Source organism: Neopsephotus bourkii, unplaced genomic scaffold, assembly GCF_033783945.1.
Source record: "Neopsephotus bourkii isolate Nb327-2 ecotype Australia unplaced genomic scaffold, CSIRO-AGI_Nbou_v1 NB_1600, whole genome shotgun sequence".
Lineage (NCBI taxonomy): Eukaryota > Metazoa > Chordata > Aves > Psittaciformes > Psittacidae > Neopsephotus > Neopsephotus bourkii.
In genome coordinates this window covers 188,398-208,228 of record NW_026902076.1, presented here as the reverse complement: position 1 = coordinate 208,228, position 19,831 = coordinate 188,398, and the positions used below count along the sequence as shown (strand labels likewise).

At 45.7% G+C, this 19,831-nt stretch overlaps 1 protein-coding gene across 4 annotated transcripts in view; it reads right to left on the bottom strand.

Moving 5' to 3' along the window:
* Positions 1–7,437: 7,437 nt before the first annotated feature.
* The window catches only part of FZD3 (frizzled class receptor 3), a 62,068-nt gene continuing 49,674 nt past the window's right edge, over positions 7,438–19,831 (bottom strand). For all 4 annotated transcript variants that reach the window (XM_061372161.1, XM_061372164.1, XM_061372162.1 and 1 more), the window contains 3 exons: positions 11,116–11,264; positions 8,995–9,228; positions 7,438–7,863 (listed from right to left, as the gene is read on the bottom strand). In XM_061372161.1, the coding sequence (XP_061228145.1) occupies positions 7,650–7,863; positions 8,995–9,228; positions 11,116–11,264 (597 nt within the window). In that variant the 3' untranslated portion in view covers positions 7,438–7,649. The remainder of the gene's footprint in view (positions 7,864–8,994; positions 9,229–11,115; positions 11,265–19,831) is intronic.

Here is a 19,831-nt window from a genome sequence, read left to right as displayed (position 1 = left end):
AGGGATGTTTTGTAGATCCCAAGACCAAACAGTAAGAAACAAAGTCTGTATCTGAAGCTCTAACAACCAAAAATGTATCTGGATCCCCTTGGTTTTGGCACTGGATAGGACCCCCACATTTCCCTCATCTTCAAATGGCTTGTGCAGGTCGATGTGAAATAAAACAACACGTCATCTGCTCTTCCCACCAGCACCCATAGCCCCTGCTGCAGAAGCTGGCAGCTGAGGAGGGTGAAACCATCCTTGTTTTCTGATTAAACCAACGTACCCGAAGGACAACAGAGAAACCAACCCCCAAACCCTAAAAAAACTGGAGATCAGGGGAAAAAACCCAAGACATCAGCCCAAACCTGGGAGCTGGAAATGCAGAATCAACACACCCAAATCTGGCCTCTGTGCCATGCACAGGGTGGACTTGGTGCATTAGGTTCGAGGACACAAGTCCTTGCAGAGCGCTGGCTTTGATCTCTGTGCTGTTAAGATGTGTGTTGGACACATGGGTATGTTGGCAACTATGTCTGTGTGCCATGGTTTTTTTTATACTGTATTTATGTCATTTTATATTTTAAAACTCTATTTTGTATAATTATATATTACATTCCATTATAGTGATATTATATTAAGATGTAAGAAGTACTGTATAAAAGAGCTTGGGAAGAGTCTGGTCACCATTTGCCATCAGCCTGGAGAAGAGAAAGCTCCAGGGAGACCTTAGCGCAGCTTCCAGTGCCTAAAGGGGCTGACAAGAAACCTGGAGAGGGGCTTTTGACAAGGGCCTGCAGGGACAGGACAAGGGGGAATGGATTTAACCTGACAGAGGGGAGATTGAGATGAGCTCTTAGGCAGAAGTTCTTCCCTGTGAGGGTGGTGAGGCCCTGGCACAGGGTGCCCAGAGAAGCTGTGGCTGCCCCATCCCTGGCAGTGTTCAAAGCCAGGTTGGACTGTGCTTGGAGCAACCTGGTCTAGTGGAAGGTGTCCCTGCCCATGGCAGGGGTTGGAACTGGATGAGCTTTAAGGTCCCTTCCAACATAAACCATTCTGTCATTCGATGATTTTATGATTTGGCACTGCAGATCCATCCTTCTTCAGCTTCCCCACCACTTCAGATATCACAATACCTTCAATTTGCTGAACATCTGCTAAGCCCTCCCCTGCCCGGCCATCCGGGGCATTGCTAAAGCCAGCTGCAAGACAGAGGCAGGTGCTTTGAAATGAACCTGGGGGGGAGTTGCGGGGGGGATGTGATACACGGGGGCTCTGTGGAAGGTGAGATTTAATAAAACACAAAAGCAAAAGATATGGGTGAGGAAGAAACAGCTTTCCCTGTGCTGAGCCCTCAGCAGCCCTCGGAGCTGCCCCTGTGGGAGAGAGACAGAGCAAGAGGTGCTGGTGGGACCCTGGGATGTGAGTGCTGGGAACAGGCACTGAAACCAAAGCCAGAATATCAATCAAACGTGCTGGGAGTATTATCATGAAAACCAGTCGGACCGGTAGCCAAGCACGTCTGAAACGTGGGTCCCAGCACACAGGCCTGATAAAGGGTCGGCTGCTTTGTCCGGCTGCGCGGGAGCAGCACGGAGCTGGCGGGAATGCCTGAAGGAAATGACATTTCTAAAAGATCCTTCTCTTCCCACCTATTTTGTGTCAGTCCTTCGTTCTCAAGGATTTCTTGTAGGATTTGTTTCCTTAGGATTTGTGCATGGCCAGATGCTCTTCTCCTCTCAAACCGACAAAGAAATTACAGGGGCACCAGCTGGCAGAGCTGAGGGATAAAGCTGGACCAAACCCAGCAAACAGGGTGTTAGGTGCATCAGGAACATGCTAGTGACTAAAATACCCTGTCTTCCACACCTGCAGGTCACTGGAACCATGCTTAATGTGCTTTCTGTGCATCCTGAGGGCAAGTGCACTCCAGGCCACCTCCCCAAGCTCTTGCCCCTGCATTAACCCCTTTGGAGCCTGCTCAAAGCAGGGTGATGGATGCCATGAGCCCAGATTCCTCACCCCTGGGGGTTTTAGCTTCAGTATTAACCCTCCCAGCTGCCCCAAGAGGTTGGATCATTTCTTCAGCTGCTTGACCTAGGAGCCAGCACATTCACAAACCCACACAGCAGCCGTTTAAACTCAGGGAAGATGGAGAAGGGGTATTGTCCCACAGGTCCCTCTAGCAGGATGGGCATCTGCCTTTATCATCCCCAACCAGCTCTGTAGCGCCCCAGCACTCACCGGCCATGGCCCTGCCTTCGTTTTTTCCTAGGAGGAGTTTTCCACAGCTGACCTGCATCGCTCCGAGGGGCTCTTCGGGTGCTGCAGCTGGAGCATCCCAGGGGATGGAGCAGCTCTGCCAAGGATGCTGTGCAGGAGCTGGTTTCACATCTCTGTGTGGCCTGGCAGCACCTGCGTCTTAGCCAGCATCTCCTCATGTTTTGTCCCAGAACTGAGCTATTTATCTTAATGAGACCCAAACCAGCACCTAAACCAGCTTTGTCTGTGATTAATACAACCAGTTATGTTAGCACCAGCCATGCGAGACTCGGAGCATAAGGCTTCCCAAACTGAAAGCACCCCAAATCCATCCAAGTGCCTGACAGCTACTGACAATAACAGCGATTCCTCCTGATCTCTGTTTTGATTTAGCAATGAAAAAAGCCCCAGTACAAACCCCAAACCCACCTCATTCTGCTGCTGTCAACCCTGGGTGCCGCTTGCTGGCTCCCTCGTCACTGCTCATGAAACGCTGGTAGTTCAAGTGCTGTGTTGCTTGGAAAAGGATAGAACAAACCAGAGCGTGTGGTCTATGGAGAGCTTTGTGTTTGCTGGAAGGGTGCCCGGAGTCCACAAGTGCAGATGTTAGGGAGCGATTAATTCTAGAAAGGCCTTCTTCAAATTCAGAGCACTGCCAGCCAGAGTAAAACTTAACATCCACAGGAAAGCTGGAGAGGGGCTTTGGACAAGGGCCTGTAGGGACAGGCCAAGGGGGAATGGCTTTAACCTGACAGAGGGGAGATTGAGATGAGCTCTTAGGCAGAAGTTCTTCCCTGTGAGGGTGCTGAGGCCCTGGCACAGGGTGCCCAGAGAAGCTGTGGCTGCCCCATCCCTGGCAGTGTTCAAGGCCAGGTTGGATGGGGCTTGGAGCAACCTGGTCTAGTGGAAGGGATCCCTGCCTGTGGCAGGAGGCTGGAACTGGATGAGCTTTAAGGTCCCTTCCAAACCCAACCATTCTGTGGTGATTTAAATCTTAAATCAGCTGCTGCTGAACAGGGTTTGTGGAGGGGGGTGTAGTCACTTCAGGTTTGAAAACTCAGTGAAGAAGAGATTCAGATTTTTCCATCATTTTATTAAAAACTTGCAAAGGTCCCAAATGAAAATGTGCACCTACTACAGTATAATCAGTTTGTACACTCACAGTTAAAGTGCTAAAAATTAAACAATACAAAACCGACACTTGACTACCATGGACGAGTCTACCAAGAGCTGTGGGCGAGTTGTCAGCTATGGCCAGCCGCTACCTCACGCTAACAGCCACATGCACCCGCTACCTGTGGGTCTCGCGGACATGAAAGCTTCTTCCTCTCCTGCTCGGAAGAGGATGGCATCACAACAGGATCACGAGTGCATCAAGGGAAAGCACTGGAAGTGGTGGTAGCACTGGTGTGTGCACCGAGTCCCCCAGCACAGGGACCTGCCAGCCCTTTGCAACAGGCAAAACTGCCTTGGGCAAAACCAACTCCTGATCCAGTTATGGAAGTGGTACACTGGGACAGGAGTTAAGTTTCACATTCAATTTGACATTCTGCTGCTCAAGGTGAACCTCGGGGTGAATCCCTCTCTGCAGTATGGTTTCTCAGTGCTGCAAGGGCTGCCCGGTCCCCACTGATGTCTTTTTGGGGGTCTTCAGCCCCTCCAGAGCTGCAGAGTTGGCTCCCTGGAAGGGTGGGCATTGCCCCTTTTCGCCCAGCTCTTCTTAGGGTCTTCCCAGCCCTTTCCAAAGGGTTTCCCCTCCCCTTGCCAGAATGACTCTGCAGTGCTGTTGGATTTTGGTGGGAGCCACCTAGTGCAGCCCAGTGCTCACCACTCACTTTGGGTGCAGCTTGTACCTAAACCTTCCATACCAGCACTCAGGTCTAAGCTCTAAGAAGAGGCAGAGTGCTCGGGAGCACAAATCAGTGTACAACAACACTTGGTTTTTGCTGCTGTTGGAGTTTTTTACACTTTAAAACCACAAGCGCTACCGATCCAGCGTGAGGGTAGCTGCCGAGAGAGCTTCTTCCATGCAACACGGCAGCATCTCTGATTCGGGATATTTCACTGGATGACGAGCACCACGGAGGGATGAAGAAAGAAGGAACAGCACAAACTCAGGGGATCTGCTGTCAGCGGCGATCAGGCTGATGTGTGATCAGGCTGGCAGCCGAGCACTTGCCCGCTCTGATATTGCCTGGAGAGGACAGCCAGACTCTTGGAGCAAAGCACAAGGTGCAACATGCTCGCAGTGGGATAAACCAGGAGATGCAGTTCCCTGGGAATGCTGGGAATAAGAAGCTGTGGATTTTATGGGAAGCTTTGATATTGCAATCTTGCAAAGCAGCATTTTGGGGCTTCGGTCGTCATGTGCGTAGGATGGAAACACAGTAACCTGCTGCTGGGACATGCTGGAGAATCTGGGCTATGTACAACTTCTCTGACGACTTTGGAGTGGAGAGGGTCAGGCTTTCAGAGGCTGATGGAGTGGGATAAAGCGCTACTGTTGATCACAAGGAGCATCTGTTCAGCTACAGGTACATCAGGTCACCTGAAGTCCAAAGCATCCAGAGTGTTTCAGGAACTGCAGTGCTGCCGTCCTGAGCAGGGGCTGAAGCTCCATTAAAGATCTGTGGTGGTCCCAGAGACCAGGCAGCCTTGCTGGAGTTGTGGCCAGTTAGCAGGGGGCGCCAAGTGGAAAAGCACCCCAAATTCACATAGAGGTGCCCCAGCCGGGCTGCATACAAATGCGGACATGCTTCAGAGCCTCTGGACATGATGGTTTGGGAGGTGAAGCCCTGCGAGTGCCCCAGCTGGGGAACTGCATTAGGACTAGTGTGATCTTACCCAGGAAACCTGAACCAGGCATTGGGAGTGGGTCTGAAATTCCAGGAAGGACTGCTTTGCACAGAGAGAGCGTGGCATGCAAGCTCACGTGTCGAAGATAAAAGGCAGGGCTCAGGATTACAGGAGTAGGGAGGGCAAAAAACCCAGCCAGGACTCGAGTTCTACATTTTAACCACCTCTCCAGGGTGACAGGAGGCTACGGGATATACAAGCAAGGAACAGCTGAGATCCGGAAACAAGATGGGAACCAAACCTCACAAATTAACATGATCTCAAGCAGGATATATTTCAAATCTCCAACATTCCCCTCCCTGACTCTAAATAATTCAAAGCATTGCCACAGTTTTAAAACCCCAGAAGTACTGGAAATTGAGCTGATCAACCTAAACCCTTGAGCTTATTTAGTACAGTCATGGTACTGAACTCAGTACCATGAAATCAGCTGGTACTCAGCTACCAGCTCCTTTTGCAGATGGAGGTCCCTACAGCTCTCACCCCTTTGAAGCAACGGGTTATTCGGTAGAAGCTCAATCTGAAAATAAAGAAGGGTTCCACCTCTGGGGCTTCCGGGTAGTTTAAGTTACTCAAAAGACTTTTCATACCCATCTGCTTTCAAAGAGGTGATCCAGCGTATCCAGACAGTTATCCCACAGATGTCCCCCAGGGTGTTTGCTCAAAGCAGAGCCTGCTCTGCCCTGGGGTGGTTGGTACAGCCACTCCTTCCCTGGATTCACAATAAAGACAGCACGGAGCTGTGGTTAAGCTTTGTTATCCCCTGTTGGGTTTGGTTTGTGCTTCTCCTTTGCAGCAAAAGCCTGGTAGAAGCAAAAGAGATGATACTGAGAAATGCATTTCTAAGACACGGTGGCTCCCAGGGCAATCTGTGATTTCACAGGGTGCATGGTTCCGTGCTGTGCTGTTGTGTCATCAGCTACAGTAAAACATGTAAGTGCAGCGTGGCTCTGCTTCTGCCGCTGGGGAAAGCCTCTGCAAGGAGCACACAGGTCGCTGCCCCAGTCCTGCCCTCAAGCCTGTGCCGTCGGAGCGCGTACGAAGGCTTTTAATGTGCCTCCAACAGGTCAGAAAGGGAATTATGTAAGGACAATGAAAAAATAGGGATTCATTTCCCAGCAATGATGTGTGGTAATTACTGAGGTAGGTTTAGACACAATCGGGGTTTCCTTATGCTGAATGCACCTTAGCAGTAGATGCCTCAGAAGATCTACTGCCCCCTCTGAGACACACCTTGGCTTTTGCCTGCAGTGTCAGCAGAGACTCGCTGTACCCCAACAGATTATTTACACACAAAAAGCCCAAACTCAGACTTCTCTACTGCAAAGCTGTAGTAGGGAATGAAAAGAAAACAACCTACAGCTGAGGTCAGTTGTTATAACAAGGTCCCTGGCTGGGAAGGAGCCAACCGCTGATGGTGGATACCCATCTCCTCCTCAAGTACGCTTCTGAGTATTGCATCCCACTCTTTCCCACCTGCAGGCAGCTCCTGCCTTGATGCCTCCCACCATTTCTAAATTCTTTCATAAATTCTGGCTCAGCACAAAGAGAATCCTCCCCCAAAACAGCCCTGATGGTGCAAGGAAAGTGGGCCACCCCTGACTGAACTCCTCCTGTTCATTCTGTCCTCAGCCCTCCTCACCCAGGTTATGGGGTCTGTAAACAGGTTTTGTTCTGTTTGTACATTCCTGTCTGGGCAACAAATCCAGCTTTTCTAGTATTTGTTTTAAATAGATCAGGAACAGGCAATCTCAGCTTTTGTACATTACTCTAAAATATAAGTGGCTGACTATGATCTAGAGAACTGGGTTTAAAACAGATCTCTTCCTACAGAAACTGTAAACAAGTAGAAAATTTAAATAGTCTTTTGTAAAAAAGCAAGGACAATCCAAGTAATAAAAAATCACCGTTCCCTGCCTCGCTATTCCCACCCTCCCCACCCCATCCCAACAACCGAGCCTCAGCCAAGATTCCTTTCCTTTCTTTCTCCAAAACACTCATCCCCATGTTGCATTTCCAGTGTGACCATTAGAAACACCTGCTGGTCCACGCAGACATCCTTTACAGGGCATTTAGCATGCACCCCCCCCCCCCCCGATGAAGACAAGGACGGGTGTTATCTAATCTGGGAGGTGCAGGAGGAATGCCTTCCATATTCAAGAGTTCCCTTACGCCTGGGAAGGAAAAATCTCAGTGTGACCTTGCCAGTTTTCACGGGAACACCTATCAACAGGCAGAGCCATCGGAAGCAGGGGGAGGCTTTTTCCAACAAAGACTAAGAAATTCAGCAACGGTGTCTGATGAGTAACAGTTATTGAATAAATAATTACAGGTAGGTTCAAAGGAGGCAACCGGCTTTTTACTCAATAATTCAAGATTGCTGAACACTAGCTCTGACTCAAGTACAAGAACGCTGGCTTCGACACGAAGAAGCTTCAGCTTCCTGATGGACAAAATCAGCACCCGATGAGAGGCATGATAATACTGAGTGCCATGACATCGCTGAGTAGGGGACCGCAACCCCAGCAGCTCTGTTCCCATCCAGCGGCTCAAGCGCTGGTGCCGTCCTCCTCGATAACGCGGTTCATGCTGGTCCCGTGCGTGATGTGCGTCATTGGGTTGCCGCTGAGATCCCTGATGCTGCTGTGACGTGACTGTTCGTTAAGCCGATGCGAACTGCTGTGCCTGGAATGATCAGTCAGTCGTGACATGCTGCCGTGAGGTAGTCTTTCTTCTACGCCTCTGTAGCTGCAGGGAGTGTACCTGATTTAGAACAAGAGAGGACAGTTACTACCATTGTTACTGCCACAGTCATGAAAGAATGTAAACAAATCTCGGTGCCTGTGCACGCACACAAATCCTCTGCTTTAGTGAAGAAAGTCGTGCTCTGAGTAGCTCAGCCATTTCACCAATACAGCCCTAGGGCAAATTATTTCAACGCCTCATGCAGCTTGGTTCTTACTACAGCACTATGTATAGTATTGATAATTAGGTGAGTAAAACACATGATGATGAAGTATGTTCTAAGCCTTAATTACACCTCAAGTTACAGTGGGTAACTTTTGTTACTGTTTTCTTCAGCAGGGCTAAGTCTATTTACAGAGATAAAATCAGTTTACCCACACAGAAAAGCTGCCACAAGAATACCAAGCTGACTTGATCATAGAATCATAGAATGGTCTGTGTTGGATGGGACCTTAAAGCTCATCCAGTTGTAGCCCCCCCTGCCACGGCCAGGGACACCTTCCACTAGATCAGGTTCCTCCAAGCCCCATCCAAGCTGGCTTTGAACACTGCCAGGGATGGGGCAGCCACAGCTTCTCTGGGCAACCTGTGCCAGGGCCTCACCACCCTCACAGGGAAGAACTTCTGCCTAAGATCTCATCTCAATCTCCCCTCTGTCAGGTTAAAGCCATTCCCCCTTGTCCTGTTCCTACAGGTCCCTGTCAAAAGCCCCTCTTCAGCTTTCTTGTTGGCTCCTTTAGGCACTGGAAGCTGCTCTAAGGTCTCCCAGGAGCCTTCCCTTCTCCAGGCTGAACAAGCCCAGCTCTCTCAGCCTGTCCCCATGGCAGAGGTGCTCCAGCCCTTGCAGCATCATCCCTTTAGGACAGATCTGTTTTCCCACACACTCTAATGCTGTACCACAGATCACTGCCTGTGCAGGAAAACCAGCATTGAACACATTCCCACCATGTTAATTCATCAAGATTAGGGTTGCCTCTGAAAATATCAAGATGTTTTTTCTCTTTCCAACCCAGACATAGCAGGGAGAGGAAATGCAATCAGAGAAAGTAAATAGTAGCAGAACTTCCAGTTTTAGGAACGTGATGGCCAAACATCCAGCTGCAGAGGCTTGTTCAATTCTCTACGTGATCTGAAAGGGAAGAAACGTACCTGCCATCGCGTGAGCGGTGCAGGCTGCCGTGGTAGCTGCTGACTTTGCTGTGGACACTGCCTGCCTTGCTCCTCTGGTCGTCCATCATGGCCAGCTGGGTTGAGGAGGCGTGAGTCGAGGTGCCCTGGGTAGAAGTGCCTCTGGATTTCCGGATGATGGGGGTGTTGGGGTCTCTCAGAAGAGACTGAGCAAAGTCTGGCTCCTGCAGCACTTGGCGACTCTCATTTACAACCCTGAACAAGACACACCATTTGAGCAGTTACCATTAATGACTGCAAATAGAAAAGTGATTGCAGTAATGGCGCTGTAACTATTTTATATTCCAGCTTGGCAAATAAGACCGTTATTTACATTATAATGTCCCTATTTGCCTAATTCTGAAGCACGTCAACATTTGGATATTTAAGTAAAGTTCATATTCTTGAATCCTCCCCACTCCCTGCATCTGCTCCTCTAGCCTAGACATGTGGAACAATTGTGGTGTATTTGCTTATGGCCTTAGTTTGTGAATATTGTTGCAAGAGAAATCCTTGGGCTAGTGCTGTGGCTCAGCTTGCTTGGATTACCCAGGAACTGCCTCTCAGGGAACATGGAAAGAAGCCACTTCCTCATTCAAATAAGCATTTCAAATCTGGATTAAAACTAGCAGCAGGGGGAGAACACCAAGTGACATTCAACGTATATAATCACACATAACCAGCTGGCTGTAGCCCTTAGATCAGTGGTTACAGTCTCTGTGAGCCAAATCCCCATGCTGGGAAGGGCTGGCAGCGGGGCACACACTTGGCCGCTCCACCATGGCATGATGAAAGGAGGTGTTATCACATCCTCGACATTCCTTTACTTTTTTTTAATCTCTTTTCATGGGGAGGCCTTTTCCTCCCCTCCCATTCTCTACATTATTCTTTCATGTTCCATTTCCTCCACCTGGCTACCTCCTCCTCTTAGTTTTCTTGCTCTCAGAGGATCACAGGCTACCTAAGGAGGGAGGTTTGTACCGGCTCTGCCTTTTACTATTCAAAGGGAAAAAAAGGGGGATGTTGCTCCAGCCACACACTGCTGTGTATGGGAGCTCCTGGGCTGCCTAGGAGCATCAGGAGAGAGGACGGCATGCTAGGAGTCACCATGACAGCCAGGTCTGTAAAACAGCTTCCTCTGCCTTCACTGACTCCAATCCTGTCCTCTAACCACCAAACAAGGATGCCACCACTCTGTAAATCCTATCTAAACATATGCACATGCATTAAAACATATTAAGTTGTCGTTAACCCCCTGCATATCTTAGAAGGTGATCTTCTGAATAAAAAATGTACTTCAATTTTGCAGAAGGTAATTTCACTTCAATTTAACCCCAGCAGAGGGCCAGTCCTGCTAAGGATGGAAGTGTCAAAGTCGTGGAGTAGTCACTTAAAGGCTCATTGTATTTGTGGATCTATTTTGAAACATCTACTTAAAAGATAATATTTAGAATTATGAAAACAGCTATTCATAGCTATTACAATAGCATATAGATAGTCTCTAAATTTATGATTTATTTTTAGATAGTCTCTAAATTTATTTTAGACCTTAATCTAAATTCATTTCAATCTTAGAGAAGCTGTAAGATATTTTTATTATGATTTTTATCCAACTGTGCTTTGGCACTAATGCATAAGGGAAGATTAAAAGCAGAGATAATTGCTTTTAACTGTGCTCATAGTGAAAAGAACCTAGGTTTAATTTCAATTTAAAGGTCTGATTCAGTTGACTACATTAGATAAGCATGCTTACAAATAAAACCTTTCAATTCCATCTCTCAGTACATGGCAAAGAAGTTGTACTATTCAATTGAAACCTCATTCTTATTAAAAAATAGTTTGAAACCAGATGGAACAATGCAGACTTGGTTCTGGGAACAAACAGTAATTATGGAAATATAAGGGACAGTTCTTCAGGGTGTTTTCTTGAGCTGTTGCTTGTCTTGTTCTTCCTCAGTTTTGGATAGTGAGAGAACTCTTAATAAAACTGCCCCCATCTATTCCTGTCCTCATCTCTGTGAAAAACCAACCACAATGCTCTTCCAGGACTACAAGGGAAGAGATTATTTGCTAGTACTCAACCAGCTCTGTACCAACACGCACTCTTTTTTCCTGCGTCCGTGGAAGAAACTAGCCCACTCAAAACAGGTCTTTTTGCTTCCAACCCAGAAGACAGAGGGTATCCCAACGACCAAAGCCATGAGATACTTCATGAGAAAGAGAATCAAATCTGGACGACTCATCTGAGTGACCTAGAGAATAAAAAAAAAGAGAAAAGATTATACAAGCCATCATAGTTCCCTACTCCATTTATGAACTCATTTAAAACAACTGTTTCTGCCTTGAGCCAAAGTAAACATCAACAGGGTTCCTTTGTTCTGTGGTTCTTGGGAGCACGACCAAGTGTGTTGTACAGCCCACTGCTGAGTAAAACAAAAGGTTCAACTGCTGTGAGGTCTTGGACTTTATTTGTATTTCTGGCCTTTTGTCTGTGCCCTGAATAATTGTGAAATATTTTCTAATCTATAAATCATAAAGACTCGTTTCTTTGATGGAATTAACCCATATAAAAACAGGTGCCACATGTGCTGTTTGGAAACATCCCAATGAAATGGTTCATGGGATGTTCAACACTGATCCTTTATTCCTTAGTGGAATTTCTTCAGTGGAGGGTTATACCCATAGCTTCCCTCCCTCATGAATTTTAGGCATCAACAAGGTATGACTGCCTGATTCTGAATGAGCTGGCAGAGCCCTTACATCTCTCCATTTCTTCAGAGAGAGCAACGAATTTGAAAGCACTCATGAGGTCTATTTTCACAACCATTTTGATATAAAAAAAGGTTTGTGTGAAAAAGATGCACAGATAATATAAAGACATTATTTCCAGGAAGGTCTGTAAGGTAAGTTTTCAAACAGACAGGCACCCAGACACTTCCTTGAATTGATAACCCAGCTCAAAAAGTGAACTTTAAGGACACAGACCTTCAAGCACAAGATGAAAGAAACCACTAACTTTTTATAAGGGAGCTGTACAGGACCTAACTTACTCTGGAGGCATTAACTCCTCTGTAAGCACTTTTGTGACACAGTCACACTGTGACTGTGGAAGGCACTCTAGAGCTCTAGACTTGGGGTATAAGAAGTTCTCTGCTTTTCATCACAGCTGAGAGAGAGCTGGCCACAAAACCTAAATGAAGGATTGGTCAAAAGACTCAACACATTCAATGACTGAAGAAGGCAATAAAACTGACCACAGGAAGGCTGAGTCTGAAGGAATGGGTCTGTAAAGCACCTTGAAGAATTCTGTTGTAACAGGGGGTGAGGGCTGAAAAGGATGGCACAGGAAAGGAGACAAGCAGGTAGTCTTGTAAGCAGAGAAAGAAAACAAAGAGAATGTGAATGATAAGCAGATGACGTGAAAGGACAGAAGGCATGATGGCACAAGCAGAAGGCAGACCAGAAGGGAGGAAAGGAGATCCTAGAGCTGGGGACTCCTTGGTAAGGACTGACAGGCCTTTAACCAGAGTGGATCCAGAGCAGATGGGGCTTCTGCCTGAAAGGAGCATGGCTGAGAGCAGCAGATGTGAGGTAGAAAAGGAACACATCAGGCAACGGGAAGACATCAGTGATTGTCTCATATCGTGACATGTTGACAGTATAGGGTTATCACTAGAAAGGCATGAGGATGTGTAAAGCTAAGGCTGCAAAAAATGTTTAAAGAAATGGAAGATTGATTGATCGTCTGTTAAATTCTCCTGATCCCAAAAGAAATAAAGTAATAGGATAACAAAAGATCCACAGATGGCTCAAGGATTACTATGGCAGGAGGTTTTGGGGCTGTTTAATCACAGGGAAATGCTCGTGAAATGCTCTTTCCAACAAGGACTAACTGCAGCAACAGCTCTGAGGCTACTGGTGAGGCAGCTGATAAAACCCATTATACTTAAGAAAGTGATCTGAACATCCACCGGCCTGTTTGAAACAGAAGAAAATATCAAACAAGCTGTTTCAAGCCAGGGGAACATTGCTCTGTAAGTTACGAGTGAGACTGAAATACTTTGTACAGTTCTGTGAATTCAGTTTGAATTCATCTTCCTGGAAAGCAGAGGGATATAGAGAAGGGCTGAGAGGATGACAGGGATTGCCTGTCTTGCAAGAAGCTTGTCTGGCTGACAAAGACTCAAAGGTGTGAAAAAAATAATTGCTATATAACAAGAAATATCTAAACACTGAAATGTGGCAAAAAAAAACAACAACACCCAAAGCCTCTTAGGAGTATTTAAGCTAAGCAACAGGAAAGAAATATGACTGCATGAGCCGTGAAAAATGCTATCCTTACAGATGGATTTTCAAACAAGAGTTGTGGGGGTGGGCACCTTTTAAGGCTGAGTGTTAACAGCTTATGAAAGACGTTGGCAGTGACAGACAGAGCTTCCCTCTGATCCAACGAGCTTATATTAATGTAGAAACTTATATATAATCTCCTACATCAACATCAAGAACCATTTTTTTCCCCAAACTGAAAATCGGAATTCAATAATTCCCCTGAACTCTGCTCTGGTGAGACCCCCCCTGCAGTCCTGCGTCCACTTCCTGGCCCCAACACAACAGGGATGTGGAGCTGTTGGAATGAGTCCAGAGGCCATGAAGATGCTCCAAGGGCTGGAGCACCTCTGCTACAGAGACAGGCTGAGAGAGCTGGGCTTGTTCAGCCTGGAGAAGAGAAGGCTTGGGGAGACCTTGGAGCAGCTTCCAGTGCCTAAAGGGGCTGACAAGAAAGCTGGAGAGGGGCTTTTGACAAGGGCCTGTAGGGACAGGACAAGGGGGAATGGCTTTAACCTGACAGAGGGGAGATTGAGATGAGCTCTTAGGCAGAAGTTCTTTCCTATGAGGGTGCTGAGGCCCTGGCACAGGGTGCCCAGAGAAGCTGTGGCTGCTCCATCCCTGGCAGTGCTCAAGCCAGGCTGGACAGGGCTTGGAGCAACCTGGTCCAGTGGAAGGTGTCCCTGCCCTAAAGATGAGCTTTAAGCTCCCTTCCAACATAAACCATTCGATGATTCTATGAACTACATGTCCATCTTTCAATCGAATGTAGAAACATAATGAGCATTATGTGTCTTACAGTTCAGCTTTATATGGGGTGGGATCAAGGCTGTCCCTATGATGATGAGGCAATTCTTTCCTCAGCACTTGTTTAGTGTGCTGTCCATCAACATTTGTCCCAGGAAAACTACTGACGTTGAAGGGTCTTTGACAGCACTCTGCACTGTCCTATGCTTGCAGCCATTTAACAATGCACAACGAGCCTGAAGGCCTTCTGGGTGGTTTTGTAGTCAACCAGTGAGATTCCACTCAAGAAAAGAAAAATTATTAACAATTATCCAATAAAAAATTACCCAGTGAAATTAAGCTCTCAAAAATTAACCTTATTATCTCATTTCATAATGTGCAAATGTGGCGTTACGTGGAATAAATGGTGAAATTTATTGTTTCTTAATGAACGTAATATTCAGGTAAAGTTTTATATTTACATATAGTGCTTGTCTGCTGGGCCAAGTCTCCCCTGGCATAACTACCAGCCTGAAGGTACTGATTCTTGCATGAAGAATAAAACAACAGTGCTAGCAGTAAAGCTCTCATTTGCTCACTGTACTACAGGCCACCATTATTTTATTGACTCAGGCATATTGCTTTATGGTAGAGCCAACAGAAATCAGGTGCTGTGATGTGTATTATTGCCCATACTGAATATATTACTAATCCCTATTGCTCTGAGTAAATCATATTAGTTCCATAAAGATATTATAGCAAATCACTTGATACCGAAATTTCTGGCTCAACATATTCATGTTGGGTGCTATAAATAATTCCAAGCAGATATTAAAACAAATTGCAAGCAAAAATTAAAATACACAGCAAATACTTTCATGCGGAAGGAAGAACACCCTACCTTTGGCAAAGCAAGTTATTAAACATCATTACATACATTTCCTGAAAATAAGCCTCTTTGCACAAAGCAATTCCAGTAGGAACACACGTTAGACTCTGATCATTAACACTGAAGTGACTGCACCTGTTTTAAACAACATACATCCACGGATTATGAGACTTCTATAATAATTAACACAGCAAAAGGAAAGCATGAAATGACTGTTCCAGGCTCACAGAACTGAAGATACCAGGTGTTTAAAGCCCCCAAGCCCATTTCCAAGCAGCATAGCACTCACGGAACTCCAAGCCTGAAACAGCGCTATTTTCTGTCATTAGGACAGAGAACAGGTTGCATGGTTTTTAAAAGCAGTAAAACAACACAAATTCTCATTCAAAATTTGAATCCAGGGGATTTTCACTTTTGCTATACTGCTCAGCTAGTGTTCTTGAGTGAATCTAAGAAGGACATGGGGCTGTTGGAATGAGTCCAGAGGAGGCCACAAAGATGCTCCAAGGGCTGGAGCACCTCTGCTATGGAGACAGGCTGAGAGAGCTGAGCTTGTTCAGCCTGGAGAAGAGAGGGTTCCGTGAAGAGCATAGAGCAGCTTCCAGTGCCTAAAGGGGCTGACAAGGAGGCTGGAGAGAGGTTTCTGACAAGGACCTGTAGGGACAGGACAAGGGCAAGGGGGAATGGCTTTAACCTGACAGAGGGGAGATTGAGATGAGATCTTAGGCAGAAGTTGTTCCCTGTGAGGGTGGTGAGGCCCTGGCACAGGTTGCCCAGGAAGCTGTGGCTGCCCCATCCCTGGCAGTGTTCAAGGCCAGGTTGGATGGGGCTTGGAGCAACCTGGTCTAGTGGAAGCTGTTGCTCCTCATGGGGACTTCAGATGAGCTTTAAGGTCCCGTCCAACCCAAACCAGTCTATGATTCCATGACTAAAACAGGGACACAACTGTTGGGTAAACTTACACCACTGATACGGTTTGCTACAAATATCAAAGTTTCTTAAACAAACATCCCCAAATCTGAATTACTGACATAACTGAAAGCAGGAAAAGAAAGTGAAACACAGTTACTAAGAATTTAAAATGTATTTTAATCTTATTTTTCTACAAGACCCTTGAGAGCTGCTGACTTAGGCTGAGCTCCCCATAACTACACCCAACATATACTGTAATAACAAGGGCTGACAATCACTAGCATGAACTCTGTGTGCAGAATTTCCTCTTCCTTTACAGAGCTACAAAGATAGCAAAGCACTACTAGTAGTTATAATGTTGTAGTTTACTCAGGAGATAGATTTCATACTCTTAGTTCCACAAGAAAAAAGGTTCTTAAGAAATACAGTCCCTGTTTGTACTTTGGTAAGTGCATGGAATGTAGATTCTGAAGCTACAGTTAAAGATTTAAGAGGTGTTTTTTTTTCACACAGTAACACACTACATCCCCATACACTTCCTGTAGAGATGCGGGACATCCTCATGCCCTCCCCCAGTGGTTTAAACACTGAAGGAGTTTTAGATATTCAACTTTCAAAGCAGGGATCTAAAGGGATACTTGATCACAAAATACCTGTTGCAACTGCAGCACCACCCAGCTCACCCTAGTTGTCTATTCTGGGACAAGAAGTGTTAACTGCAGGTTATGCATTTCAGTGATTTCCCTTGAAATTAATTCTGCATGAGCTTTAACTTCAACTTTCAGCTTTGTCCTGCAAGTAATCCAAGTTGTGAAATGCAAATAAAAAGTCCCAATGTGCATTTGAAAATAGAGCATGAACTCTGTTTCAGCTATAAAATAGCAGCTCTAAAATTAGACTACTTCTTTGGCACACAGAGAAACAGGAATCCCATTAGAAAAGTGATTCCTTCAGTATTACAGATTGAGTTCCAGTGCAGATGTAGCCAATGAAGAAGAAAACCTCTTAAAACTAATACTACTGTTTAGGCCTGCAATGGTCACATTATTAGCTGAAACCATAAATATGAACATCTACTAAGTTATTTAATGCAGTTGTCTTATCTGTTTCACACTTGGCACTGTTGCCAGACTCTTCTTCATGTCTGTTAACATCAGCGCTCCCTTCGTTATCAGGTATCAAAGCCTTTCAAAACATCTCCTACATAGGCAAGCCACTGACTCAAATCTAAAGACATGGCAGATTTCCCCTGGGCCTTAGAAAACTTGGATAATACCTTTCTCTTGCAAGCACACTGGTCTGCTCTGGACATCAAGAGCTGCCTTTCCATGAGGGCAGTGTCAAAGAAACCCAGATCAGACTGCAGCCAGTGGCAATGTTCTTCAAGATGAGAACCTCTATTAGAGGAAAGATAATACTGGTGGTGATTCTTCATTTTCCTTCATACCCGATCGCTTTCCCAGAGATGCAAGACAGGCTCGTGCACTCCAGCAACATGAGAACTTGGCAATTTAGTGAAGCCGGCACGAATCAGTTAGCATTGTTCTTGAGCTAGTTCATTGCCCATTTGGTTGGACCTGCTGCAAAGGCAGCTCAGCATGAAGACGTGATTGGAAAGACTTGACAGGCTCCATGCAGACAACCGTGTGAACACTAGAGTGCATGGATCTGAGTCCCTGAACTGAGTTTGTCTTGCTGTGCAGCTCCAGGCCTTCAGGGGCATTCAGTTAACAAGAAAAAGTAGGCTAAGAGATGTAGATGCAGGGGTTTCAGTTGTGTGCTCTACACTCTATTCTGTTCAGACACGTCTCACGAGCAGCACGGGTACTTACGTTTCACCTAGTGAAGACCAACAAACAAGTTCTGTCAGACACAAAGATTGCATATGTGATAGCGAGATTTCCGTAACCCGTTTTTCCCCATCTCCCATCTGCTGGGTGGTGTGGCAGCTGGGTTGGTACAGATTGTCAGACAGAAATGTTCTTTCCTTTGTGAATACAAAAAGACATCAGTTTGAATGCATTGTTTCCCCACTAGAACAGTGGCAGGTGTTCAGAAAGGAGGTTAAAAACATCAATTTCAGCATTCCTCCAGGGAAAAAATAATGCTTCTTTGTAGGCACACTGTTAATTTAAGATACTCATATAACTAATTTCTGAATATTTCCCCCTTCTGCCCCCAAACGATCAATCACGGCTGCTTTTTAGTGACGGAGACCAGTGGCCTCTTCCCCCTAAAATGAATGAAATCACAAATTAATGAGCTTGCTGCGTATGTGAAGTGAAATCACAAACACAGCACCTGTCCCCCTCCTTTGGGGCACAGTTCCACAATAATGCTGATCATTTGATATTTCCCTAAGGATAAAAAGCAATGAAATTCAAATTAACCCATCCTTTTGTGGAAAATGGGAGAAAGACCAAAGGGGTTGAAAGACCAAAGGGAATCTAATCTAACAATCTCATAACCATTTCCATCACTGTCACTGCTTTGAGACTTAGAATATTATACTGACACTGCCTGTTTCCCATTAAAATGTAATAGCATTTGCCACTAACTAATACAATTATTTTCCCAGGTTATTAAAACCTCGCAAGCTGCCTGGTTTACTCTTATTCAACAAGCAAACCCATGCCACCATTCTGGCTACTAGGCTGCACAAGCTGAAGAACTGAGAAACTAAAAGCAGCTGAAAATAAGGTAGTGGCTCACCTGATTTAGCCTTCATTTAAGAGCTAATGATAAAGCCAATATACACTTCAGGAGCCTCAGAACAGCTTAAATCTGTATGAAACAGTCTCAACAGCATCAGGAGACTTCCTTGCATCCAAAAGAAACAAAAGGAAACTTTTCTGGCTCTAACTGACAAAAGCCACATGGCTCAAGAGATATTCAGACTATTCCAAGCAGAATAAATAGAACAATTGAGACTGTGGGACTTGTGAAACCGCGGCTCTGCGCTGTCATGAGAGAACATGGATGCTCTGTGCTTCTTGCTCTTAGCACTGTGCATTAACTTTGCCTACTGGCTCGCATTAAAACAATTAAATTGTTAGAACAATTATGAAAAAGCATTGCTAACTATTCTCCAGACTTACTTAATAACTGAGTTGCTATAAACCCAGAGTGGAAATTAAAGCAAAGAGATCAGCCTGTGCAAGACTTGGCCAGTAACAGATAGCTTGGAAACCTAACCCAAGCTGAAAATAAATAAATAAGACACTGTAATAAAAGCTTATAAAATTACCATCTTAATGGGACGCAGGCTATTCTGGAGGAAAATTAGTCACCACAGAAGTTTATTTAGTGCCAGGCACTACAGATCTATTTCACCATGCTGACCTCATCTGCAACACATTTTTTTCTCAAGATTACATCTATGTAAGTGCCAAAAAAATACATCCGTACAAAAACTGCCTCTACAGAACATTTAAACTGCCATGAATTATAGTTTAGAAGAATTTCTCTTGAGTTTCTCTGGGACGAGGCCTTGGGTGACATGGTTTAGAGAGAGGTGTCCCTGCCCATGGCAGGGGGGTTGGAACTTGATGATCTTAAGGTCCTTTCCAACCCTAACCATTCTATGATTCTATGATTCTGTGTTATGGGAAAGAAATCACTCACTTCATAGAAGAAGTGCCCCGGTTTGCACCCCTTGTCTGTGTTGGCCCAGGAGAACACACTGGAGTCTATCATCTCCTGGAAAAACATCTTGAATAAAGAATAGCACAGCAGAGAGCAGCCTCTACAAGGTAATGCTGCAGGGTTTTCCTCATCTATCTCCTTCTTGAAAAGGGATCCCAAAGGACATCTAAAAAGGTCTTGACTCATGACTAGATTCTAATAATGTGCCTCCAATGCTCTTGCCCTTCAGGCCCTGCAGTTAGTCACCGTGTCAGGAAACAGCAATCCCCAAGAAGTCTGATGCTAACTGCTCTTGCACCATGCAATGGGAATGCAAAAACG